The 10,828-nt window shown below is 35.5% G+C and overlaps 2 protein-coding genes across 3 annotated transcripts; one reads left to right on the forward strand and one right to left on the reverse strand.

Annotated features, from left to right (window-relative positions):
- Positions 1 to 325: 325 nt before the first annotated feature.
- Positions 326 to 5,224, reverse strand: LOC111778352 (peptidyl-prolyl cis-trans isomerase CYP63). Of its 2 annotated transcripts, none has more exons than XM_023658126.1 (14): positions 5,067 to 5,224; positions 4,560 to 4,646; positions 4,401 to 4,455; positions 3,968 to 4,056; positions 3,438 to 3,462; positions 3,290 to 3,328; positions 3,098 to 3,215; positions 2,764 to 2,924; positions 2,349 to 2,670; positions 2,110 to 2,252; positions 1,802 to 1,976; positions 1,388 to 1,672; positions 1,234 to 1,314; positions 326 to 944 (listed from the first exon to the last, which is right to left on the reverse strand). In XM_023658126.1, exons 2-14 carry the CDS (start codon positions 4,635 to 4,637, stop codon positions 596 to 598), a joined length of 1,920 nt encoding a protein of 639 aa, XP_023513894.1. In that variant the 5' UTR covers positions 4,638 to 4,646; positions 5,067 to 5,224; the 3' UTR covers positions 326 to 595. The 2 variants fall into 2 exon arrangements, with proteins under 2 accessions (XP_023513894.1, XP_023513895.1); XM_023658127.1 differs by having other exon boundaries at positions 4,560 to 4,639; positions 5,067 to 5,220.
- A 2,050-nt stretch (positions 5,225 to 7,274) lies between these two features.
- Positions 7,275 to 9,548, forward strand: LOC111778354 (probable WRKY transcription factor 21). The gene is made up of 3 exons (XM_023658128.1): positions 7,275 to 8,319; positions 8,408 to 8,533; positions 9,129 to 9,548. The coding sequence occupies exons 1-3, from the start codon at positions 7,571 to 7,573 to the stop codon at positions 9,271 to 9,273; spliced, it is 1,020 nt and encodes a 339-aa protein (XP_023513896.1). The 5' UTR covers positions 7,275 to 7,570; the 3' UTR covers positions 9,274 to 9,548.
- Positions 9,549 to 10,828: the final 1,280 nt, after the last annotated feature.

Below are 10,828 nucleotides of genomic sequence, written 5' to 3' on the forward strand. Positions count from 1 at the left end.
GGATTATTTCTTAAAAATGAGAAATTAAAATATGCGATTTTTCTTCTACCTGATTGGTCGAAGGACCTTCGACCAATGAGGTGACATTCCTATTCCTCTTTGCTCACCGACTTTAAGCAAGCAACAGGAGGGTTTTCGTTGGTGGAACAGGTTTTTCGTAACTTCGGGAAAAAGGGTGCTCTCCTCTCTTTCATATTTTAGATCGTTTAATAATTTTGACTCACAATGAAACCGTTTCACCGTAGCTGACAAAAAGAGCAGAATTTCCATCGAATGAACTTTTGCTACTAATCGCGTCTTGCAAATACGTCAAATCGACAAGATCGACAAGCTAGAGAAGTAAAATTTCACCTTCTAAACTTTATATGTATAATCATTCCAGAGAAGAAGAAAGTAATAAAAAGGCATCAATTGCTCCCTTCTTTCTCGACTCAACCACAGCAACAGTGTCAAACCTATTGGAACAGAGAAGATCTATGCAACACAAACTAGTTCAAGCATGAAATGAAATTAAATTAAGGTCAAAATGAGAGATTCAAGCATTTTACCGTTTCTATAACTTGCAGGTAGTACACAAAGCTTACGGCCCTTATCCTCAGGATTCAGGACTTCCATTTCCATACGAAACTAACCCCCTTTGTCCAGACAAGGAGCTCGATCTAGACCGACTCGGAGAAGCAGAATTAGCAACACCACGACGTTTAACTGGAGACCTTGAACGTGACAAGCTACGATTCCTCAATCGCGAGCTTTCTTTCTCTGGGGAAATGTTGTTATTTGGTCCAAGACGTGATTTTAGTCTCTCACTTATCTGAGTTCGCTTTTCCAAAGGACTAGGACTCCTTACTGGACTCCGACTCCGACTCCGACTCCTGCTATGGTCTTTGTAACGACCACGATAACTCCCTGGGCTACGTGAAACACTCCGACTCCTCCTTCGGTATCTAATTCACAGAAATTCCAACTCGAATATATTATACATGCATCTACAGAAGAATGCTATGTCCTAAATGCAACAAGAATGAACTTTCTTTGATAATACAACATATTCATTCAATTATTGATAAATAATAATAATAGTAATAGTTGTAAAAGTATGCTAGTGCATCAAAAAACATTAGGGATTAAGCGAAAGGATTCAATAGCAAATGGAGGAAATTGATAAGAAGTCACAAGGGTTTATCACAACTTTTCTGTGTGTATGTGTGTGAGAGACAGAAAGAGAGAGAATACCTTTGAGGGCTCCTGCCTCTAGGTGGGCTCCGATATCGCCTATCAGGCGACCGATCACGTTTGTTTCTGTAGTTCGAATACCTTCGTACAAAATGAAAGAATTAAATTCCATAGTCTTGCTTAATATAGTTAGTATCTTCAAATAAATATTTACCCGTTATTACGACTTCTTCCATAAATATTTCTACCACCATAACTATGAGGGCGTTCAGGTGATGGAGTACGGTAACGGCGCACAAATGAGTACTGGTCAGTAAAACCACGACCCTTCCTAACACGTTTTGGAGTGCCATTTGGGGAACGGCTTCTTGATTTAGTTTGACCATGATCTGAAGCAGAAGGATCAGGGACTTTTCTAACAGGACTTCCAAATGTTTTATCACGATTTCTGCTAAGATCGTTCCTGGGGCTGTTTCGTCGCCTTTCAGGAGTAGGGCTCCTGTTAGAAGTAAAAGTTTATGAAGGAACTGCTGGTATATAAACACAGAACAATTTGAACAATTGATATTAAGGGAACAAATAGTAAGAAGAAAACAGAGAAAGAAGGAAATGAGAATAAAATTGAAACCTCGAGTCGTTAGAAGCATCAGAAACAGTGCGTTGATTCGCAGATCTCTCGAGTTTCTCAGCTTCAGTTTTATGACTATTGTTCGGAATATCTTCATGCTTGGGGGACAGTTCACCTTCTTCCTGTAATAAATTGGTGTCCTGATTTTTCTGTTTCTCCATGGATTCCTTCTCATCTGCAATATTCAAGCATTTGAGAATATGCTGCAGTATCATCATCTTAGAATGTAAATGTGGACTTCTTATAAACCCTACTGCCTCATTAACGCAGAGAAAAAAGTCATAATTGAGTGGGATGAGATACTATACCAATAATTGCTTTTGATTTAGTCTTGGAATGCTTTGAATCCTTGATTTTACGAATAGCAGCACGATGATCCGCTCTTTCACTGTCAGAACTACTACTGCTACCACTTGTACTGTCACTCCCTGTTTCAGTTGAACTAGAACTCCTGAAGGAAAATTGTTATCAATGTCCAGAAACACACTGAAAGAATTTTACAGAGGAAAGCAGAAAGCTAGAACCCAACTAAACATATGACACTAACCATTTAGCCTTGCGCTTTGAACGCTTTCCTAGACGACCTCTCTTCTCTGTTTTTCGACCTTTTCTTTTCCTTCCATGCTGGGCCTTTGCTGTTTTCTTGGATCTCCTCTTCCTGAACTTTCCATCACTCGAGGAACTAGAATCAGAAAGTGAAGAATCTGAAGAATAGGAATCAGATTCAGAATCGGAGCTGTACGAATCAGATGAAGAGTATCTCCTTCTCTTCTTTTTTCGGTCCTTCAAGGACTTCTTATGTCTGCCTCTCACTTGGTCATCAGAACTAGATTCTGAAGATGTAATCTTGTTCAGCTTTTTCTTTTTCTCTGAAAAAGATCAAAGAACCATGCACAGGTATTAATTAAGAACACCTTATTTCTTGTTTTAGTGATCCAACATAACCTACATTAGTTCACTACCTTTTTCCTTTCTCACCACAGCTTGACCCTTAATCTCTGCTGGTTCACCACAGTCTACAATTTTCACAGGTTGTCCAGGTTTCCCATCACCTGTTCCTATCTGCTCAATTTTCTTCACAACATCCATTCCCACCACAACTTTTCCAAAGACAACGTGTTTCCTGTTCATAATTGCAGGAAAGTGTCAAGTAAACATATGCCAATTCACACACGATAAAGTGGTATAATCTTCCATTCATTCTTGGTTTTCATGAAGGTGAGAAGGAGACAGAAGGATGCTCACAAAATTATCTATCTTCAAAACCTAAGGAGAATGCAAGAAAATATCCATTACCCATCAAGGTGAGGTTGGGGCTTAAACGTTATAAAGAATTGTGATCCATTTGTGTTTGGACCACTGTTTGCCATGGAAAGAATGCCAGGTCCATCATGTTTTAGTCTGAAGTTCTCATCTGCAGTTTTCCAAATTTGTATGACACAACATGAACATATATTTTGACAAGAGCTCAATGTACTCGCAAAATACCTGAAAATTTTCCTCCATAGGTACTTTCACCACCAGTACCTACAAGGTAGTTAAATGTCGTCCATAAGACCCCCAAACATTAAACAATGTCATTTAGAAGAAAAACAACTTCCCTTCAAATTATTCATGATAAGAAAGAAGGGCATACCATTTCCCCTTGAAAAATCACCACCCTGCAGGAGCAAAGAAAAGGAAGAACATTTGTTACTAGGAAATTACAAAGAGGATAGACAAAAAAAAACAGTATGTCAACCTTCTGAGGTCTCAAGGGACATTTTTAGAATGCCTAATATTTTGAAGCAACAAATCTAGAATCCCCATAGTGATACCAGAAATGTCCAAAGACATGATTTAAGAGAAAGAAAATGGTTAATTTACATCGAAAAGAGCACTGAAATCTTTTCAGGAAAAAAGATGCATACCTAGAAGTTCTGTTGACCAACCATTTAAATTTTTGGCGAACAACTTTATCCAAAACAACAAAAGAAGATGCATTTTATTTTCTTTTTCAAGTTTACATTCAATACATCAAAAGAGATACCTTCACAGCAAGTCTTTATAAGATAATAAAAGGCATTTATCAAAGGAATAAGTGCATCGAAAGCATTTATTTGTTTAATTATTTCGGGAACATCAACATTTAACGATGAGCAAAAGCATAAAACAAAAGAAACATACTTGGGCCATGAACCCTTTAATAATTCGATGAAAAAACGTTCCTTTGTAGTGAAGAGGCTTCTCTGTAGTCTTCCCAATCCCCTTTTCACCTATGACAATAGATAAAAGAAACGGCAACAAATTTTTACCAGGCAAATACTGATGCAGGCAATATCATTAGAAAATAATATAATATCCATAAGTATACCATGTCTTACGCTTTCCAGAATTAAATATATCAATAGTTATAACTTTGTACAAATGCCAATTACTAAGTAATGTAGGACATGTCTAGAGTACACAAGTAAAAAATACAGAATCATCAACGATTTTGAACTTGGATATAAAACGATTAAATAAGTAAAGATTACAGTAAGTATCAAATTTAGATCACTCTTGATGCTTCTTGAATAATCAAGAACAGTACTTTAAACGTAAAAGTAAAAACCCTTACCTGTACAGAGTGCCCTGAAATTTTCTGCAGTTTTGGGAACAACATTGGCAAAGAGCTGCATTGTTCAAAAGGTAATAATCAGCCAACGAGCTTATTAACCTTTGAACTGAAAAAAGAAGCTTAGAAATTAACAAGATTATTCTTTGGGCCATCACTCACTTCTATGATAATTCTTTGGACTGGTTCCCCATCAATTGAAACATCTAAGAAAACGAGAGGATTCTTCTTCTTGCTCATCACTTATAGCTTCAAAGAAAGAATAATTTAGTACATCTAAATCATATGGGCAATCTAAATACGCAATAATCATATCGATTCCCACAAAAGCACCAACCCTAATCCTTCAACCATTACCATCTATCATCATCGAGATATTACATTTCATAAAGCATTACCAATCCAATAAAATAAAATATAAAGCCAACTCAATTAGCGCCTCAAACCAACAATCACACAAAACCCTAAACCCTAAACGAAGACCCATTTCACATTATGAGATTAAATTCGTATACAAAATTCTCTCGAACACTATGAACTCCCAAATACAAATTCTCGAGGAAACAAAAAGGGAAAAAAAAAAAAACATCGTAGAAATGGAAATCCAACATGTAAGTGATGAACAAACAAAAATAGATAACAGTAGCTTCATGACTCAAACTAAATCACCTTGGATTGAACGTTTCGGAAACGAATTGGCTTGGACGAGAGCTCGGAGATTGGTTAGCTGCACAGATTTTTCTCACTCGACCAAGAGGAACGGCCGAGTTGCCTAAGCTTTCATCGAAGTGAGTTGAGTATCAGTGTTTATTGTTTTAGCATTTTCTTTTCTCAATTTTCGTAAAATAAATATTCTTTTTTTCTTTCCATTTTTTATAATAAATAAATATATTTTTCTAATGGTAATTTATACCAATAAATATTTTAAAAAATATTTAATGAATTAAAATATAATTTCTCTACCGTTACCAACGAATAAAACTCCTCTGGTCTATTTTGCCCTAAGGTTTTGAAAATTACGCTTTAGACCTTATTAGTGTCTAGACTTTTTTGATCGTGAGTTGACTAACGAAAAAAAAATTCTATTATCTATTTTGTCTCGAAGGGTCTGAAAATGACATTTTAGCCCCTAACGTTATAAATGGTCTTTGAGCTCATTTGATCGTTAGTTGACTAACGGAAAAAAATCATCTTTATCTATTTTTGTCTCTAGGGTTTTTAAAGGGACATTTTTTACCGAATGGTTTGTTAGTTGACTAATATATGACGTGCACGATTGAATTATTAAGTATATGTATGTTTCGGTTGATTTGATCAAATATATTAATTTAATTATATATTTTTGCCATTGTTGCCACTGCTTAGTTTTGTGTATTATTGTAATTTCCACTACAATATATTTTTAATTAAAAAATTAATAATTTTTTTAAAGTAAGTTTTATTAAAAATATAATATTTAAAAAATCAATAGATTACAGAATTTTAAAAAATGTAATAAATTTTTAATTTTATGTAGAATAAATAAATAATCATAAAATTAATTTATTTATTTTTAAGAATCTATAAAATATTTTTTAAATTTAAGAACGGTTATTTAATCACAAATAAAAATAGAAAATTAATGCGAAATTAAGAATTAATATTAACTATTAATTTAGTTAGTGAATCTATTGGTGTTTACAAAACAAAAGGATGAGGTTAAAAGTCGTCGCAAGGTCAACGGTTTGGTGACCTTGTGGACCCCACTCACTGTCAGTGAAGTAACCGACAATGCGCAAGATAGCAAATACTATTTAAACAATATATGCATTATATTTTTAAAAAATAATCTAAAAAAAATGAAAAATTGTTTTCTCAAGCACAGCACACCAGTCAAAACTGAGCCTTTGCGCTACGTGTCAAACTAAATCTCCACGTGGCATATCATGATTGGATGCTTTTACAACGGCTAATTCTTTTCCTTTTCCTAGGGGCGAATGACGTGGACGACCCCACTTTTTGAGGGGCGTTTCCTTGAGATTGAACGGCGTCGTTTTAGGGAATAATAAAATAAAATGCATTTTTAATCCAAATTTATATAATAAATTTCTTGAGTTCACCACTCAATCTTAGGTTATTTTTTGTTTTAATTATTAAAAAAAATCTATTTATTCGCGTTTATATTATATTACTAACTAAAATCTCACAAAAATTAAATATGAAAATTTTACGAGTCACTAACACATCACAAAATATTTGTTATAAAATTAAAAATATTTTTAATATTTATAATAATTTTAAAAGTATCGGTTGAATTGCAATTCCATTATAAAAGTTGGTCGAAATAATCTAATTAAAATTTAAATTACAAAAATTAATTTTAATATATAATTTATTAAGACTTTGGGAGATTAATTTAGCCCAAAATTAAAAAAAAAATACATTTTTATAGATTTTAAAATATCTTAATATTATTATTAAGAACAAAATAAAAGAAAAAATGAAAATTAGATGACAATGGATTATATTTATATTTATAAATAAAATAAAATAAAAAAGAAAGCAAAAGGGAAGTAGCGTAGTATAATAATAAATAAATAATAAATAAATAAGAGTGGTGGAAAGGGTGGGGCCCACCTGCAAATCTGTGACAGAGACGGCAGTTTCATTTCTCTGCTTCTTGTTTCCTCCTCCGCCCTGCCATCTGTTTTCTCTCTCTCTTCTTTCTCTCTCTAACCATTTCTCCATTTCTTCTTCTTCTTCTTCTTCTTCGTCTTCTTCCTCAATCGGACTCTCTCTCTCTCTCTCTCTCTCTCTCTCTCTCTCTCTCTCTCTCTGTCTGAGAATGTCTTCCACTTTCTCTCTCTCCACCTCCCACTTCTTCTTCTTCTTTCCTCTCTCCTCAAATCATATCCTCTGAAAAGAAAACAGAAAGAAATTAAGAAGATGGATTGATGATGTGCGCTTTTTTTTCCCCTTTTTTTTTGTTTTGGGTCTCTCAAAATTCGATTCAGTTTTCACTTTATTCAAATCATTGGCAGAACAAGAATCTAGGGTTCCTAATTTCCCCCGCAACTCTCTCCCTTTTTCATCTCAATCGCCTCTTTCTCTTCCATTTTCCCGCCCCCATTATGCTTGATTTCACCTAGGTTTTTCAGATTTTGCGATTTCGCTACCCGTTTTTTCTGTCTACGATGGAAGAGGTTGAAGAAGCTAATAGAGAAGCTGTGGAGAGTTGTCATAAAGTGTTGAATCTATTGACTCTCGCGTTGCCTCAAGATCGTCAATCCAAGATTCAGAGTTGTTTAATGGCGGAAACTGGAGCGGCTGTGTTTAAGTTTAGGAAAGTTTTGTGTCTTCTTAATTCTTCTTCTTCTGGGTTGGGGCATGCAAGGGTCAGGAAAAACAGGGTTAAGCCACCCTTCTCTTCCTCTTCCTCCTCTTCTCCTCTTCCCCAATCCATGTTCTTACAAACTTCTTCCCCCGATTGCAGAATGGACCTTCTCCAGGGCAGGAATTTGCATATGGGTCCTCTTTCTTTGGGGAATCCATGTCTGGAATTGAGCTCAAATGCTAAAAGTTGTTCAATCCAACAACCTCAGTCTACTTCCCATCATTTTCTTCAGAACAGGATGTTGTTGAATAATCCTAATCCTAATGCTCCACAGCCTGAAATGGTGTATCTTAGGAGCCACAGTGGTATTAACTTGAATTTTGATAGCTCTAGCTGCACACAACACACAATGTCATCCACTAGGTCTTTCATTTCTTCATTGAGCATTGATGGGAGTGTGGCTAACTTGGATGGGAGTGGCTTTCATTTGATCGGGACGCCCCGATCTTCCGATCAGAATTCACACCATAGGAGGAAGTGCAGTGGGAGAGGGGAAGATGGGAGTGTTAAATGTGGAAGTACTGGGAGATGTCACTGCTCTAAGAAGAGGTTGGGAAGCTGTGGTTTTGTTTTGTGATGTCAAAATGGCGACGATTCGATATGTTTTTCTGATTCGATTTTGATTATGTTCTTGCAGGAAACATAGAGTGAAGCGGTCGATCAAGGTGCCCGCCATAAGTAACAAGCTTGCAGATATTCCTCCTGATGATTATTCATGGAGGAAATATGGCCAAAAGCCAATCAAGGGTTCTCCTCACCCAAGGTATAGGAATATCTTTCACTCCCTTTTCAGTTTATCTTGTTAATGTTGCTTATTTCAACATAGATTGATGTCGATTTTCATAACGTTATCCGAACAAAGTCGAATATATCTGCATTTAGCTGCCAATACTATGACCTGATCAATTATATGAATTGCTTGGTTAGTTGTGAGATCCCACATCGGTTGAGGAGGAGAACAAAGCATTCTTTATAAGGACGTGGAAACCTCTCCCTAATAGATGCGTTTTAAAATTTTTAAGGGAAAGCCCAAAGAGGACAATATCTGGGCCGTTACAAATTTCTAGTAATCGAATTGGTGTATAGAAAACTTGCTCTATTTGTTTGCTCGTGTTCTCGGAATAGAGTATGCCTTCACCGAGGTGGGGGAGTCCATTTTGTGGCGTTTATAATTGATCTGGAATTGATGTTGCTCATTTGTCAAGTTGCATTGTGTTACTGTATGCATTTTGCTGCAAATTGTTACTTTAGCATGTCATGCCTATTGAAACTTCAACCTGAAATTTGTAAGAGCAACAAGAGGATACTATAAGTTTATTCGATCACGTCGATCTTAATGTACGCTCAAACATCTGCAGAGGATACTATAAGTGCAGCAGCATGAGAGGTTGTCCAGCGAGGAAGCACGTCGAGAGGTGTGTCGAGGAACCGTCAATGCTCATTGTTACATATGAAGGTGAACACAACCATCCCAGAATAGCTTCTCAGTCTGAAAATACTTGAGATTGAAGGTCATGATGAAGAGAATCTCCATGCGGAGCAGCGTCCCCAGTGTTTGTTTGTGTACATATGGAGTACTTTTGGAGCAGGTTTTGTAGCTTTTTGAGAGGTGGGTTTCATTGCAAAAGCCTCTTTTTAATCAGATTAGGCAAGAAGTCAGAATTTAGAAAAGCTCTGTGGGTTAGGGTGTGGCTGTAAAATCTTGTAAACTTTCATCCAAACAAGCTTTGTTCTAAATTAATGGAGGAATCCTAATTTGGAAATTCGGGTTTTTTGAATCATGTTTTTGTCCATCCATTACCTCACTCGACACGTGTGGACCCTAGTATTACTTTGCAGTATTACAATGAAAAGTAGTGAAAACTATCTCTACAAACAAACACGGATCTATGTCCTCATTTTAAAGAGTTTGTATGATTGCAATGCAAAAAAGGAAAGTGCACATTAACGGTATATGTAATAACTTTTAACGTGAGACCTCACATCGGTTGGAGAGGGGAACAAATCATTTCTTATAAAGGTGTGGAAACTTTTCTCTAGTAGACGTGTTTTAAAGTCTTGAGAGGAAGTCCAAAGATGACAATATCTGCAGTGAACTTGGACGGTTATAAATGGTATTAGAGTTAGATATCGGGCGGTATTTCATTCGATCATTGTTTAATATTTCGTAATCATCATAAATAACCTTATGATTACTCCCATTCAGATGTGGTCTCGGTTCATTCATGTACTTCTTTATTCGAACTTCACAAATCATAAGTTCAACTCTCTCAACATAACATAGTACAAAAAAACATGAAAAATACAATTCGCTTTGACTAGTTGATTCCGACCTTAATTAGAACGCTCATAGTGAGTGAGGAAGAACTTCCCATCCCTAACAACACTGATACATCATAATTGGTTGCTATGTTTGGTTATAAGGATTGGAAGAACAGTGTTTGGTTGGTGATGTGTTATTTGAAAATTAGAAGAGAATGAAATGAAGGAGTGAATGAAGAAGACATGTGAGAGTTCATAAAAAGGGGACCAATATGAGAAGAGATGGCTTTATGATATATTCTTTGATTCTTTCATTTTGTACTCTTCACTGTTTATGGGTCCAACTTCAAATGTTCTTATTCGTACCCTAAAAAACTAAGGAATCTAAATCAAAATGGTCCATTTTCAATTCAATTTCAATTTCAATTTCAAGATGAACTAAGTTGAGATAATAACAAATGCCCATTTTGTATTATTGGTAGGAATATTGTGAAGTGAGATGTCTTTTCTTCATCACTAATTCACTGTCCTAATCTTTATTGCTTCAAATAATGTTTCCAAAAACATAATAATTATCACTTTTTAGTGTTTTTGCTTCTACTTCACATTATTCTTTTTTCCTTCTTATCTATTTTATAACATTTGTCTTTCATTTCCTTCCAAGTATATGCCTAAAAAAGTCGAGCTGTGAGAAGACGAGAAGTCGGGTTTACTTCAATGAGAAAAAGTCAATCAATTGGCCCAAAACTCGACCCCGAACTCATAAGAAATGACTAAAACAAAAGGAAGAACAATC

Source organism: Cucurbita pepo, chromosome LG17, assembly GCF_002806865.2.
Source record: "Cucurbita pepo subsp. pepo cultivar mu-cu-16 chromosome LG17, ASM280686v2, whole genome shotgun sequence".
NCBI lineage: Eukaryota > Viridiplantae > Streptophyta > Magnoliopsida > Cucurbitales > Cucurbitaceae > Cucurbita > Cucurbita pepo.

What these genes read in the sequence shown, in the direction of transcription:
- LOC111778354 (XM_023658128.1), top strand. Translation starts at nt 7,571, where the DNA reads ATGGAAGAGGTTGAAGAAGCTAATAGAGAAGCTGTGGAGAGTTGTCAT. An exon ending in TGTCACTGCTCTAAGAAGAG is followed by an intron (nt 8,320 to 8,407) that starts GTTGGGAAGCTG and finishes ATGTTCTTGCAG; the next exon opens with GAAACATAGAGTGAAGCGGT. An exon ending in AAGGGTTCTCCTCACCCAAG is followed by an intron (nt 8,534 to 9,128) that starts GTATAGGAATAT and finishes AAACATCTGCAG; the next exon opens with AGGATACTATAAGTGCAGCA.
- LOC111778352 (XM_023658126.1), bottom strand. Translation starts at nt 4,637, where the DNA reads ATGAGCAAGAAGAAGAATCCTCTCGTTTTCTTAGATGTTTCAATTGAT. An exon ending in TGTGGTGAGAAAGGAAAAAG is followed by an intron (nt 2,671 to 2,763) that starts GTAGTGAACTAA and finishes GATCTTTTTCAG; the next exon opens with AGAAAAAGAAAAAGCTGAAC. An exon ending in GATGCTTCTAACGACTCGAG is followed by an intron (nt 1,673 to 1,801) that starts GTTTCAATTTTA and finishes TACTTCTAACAG; the next exon opens with GAGCCCTACTCCTGAAAGGC.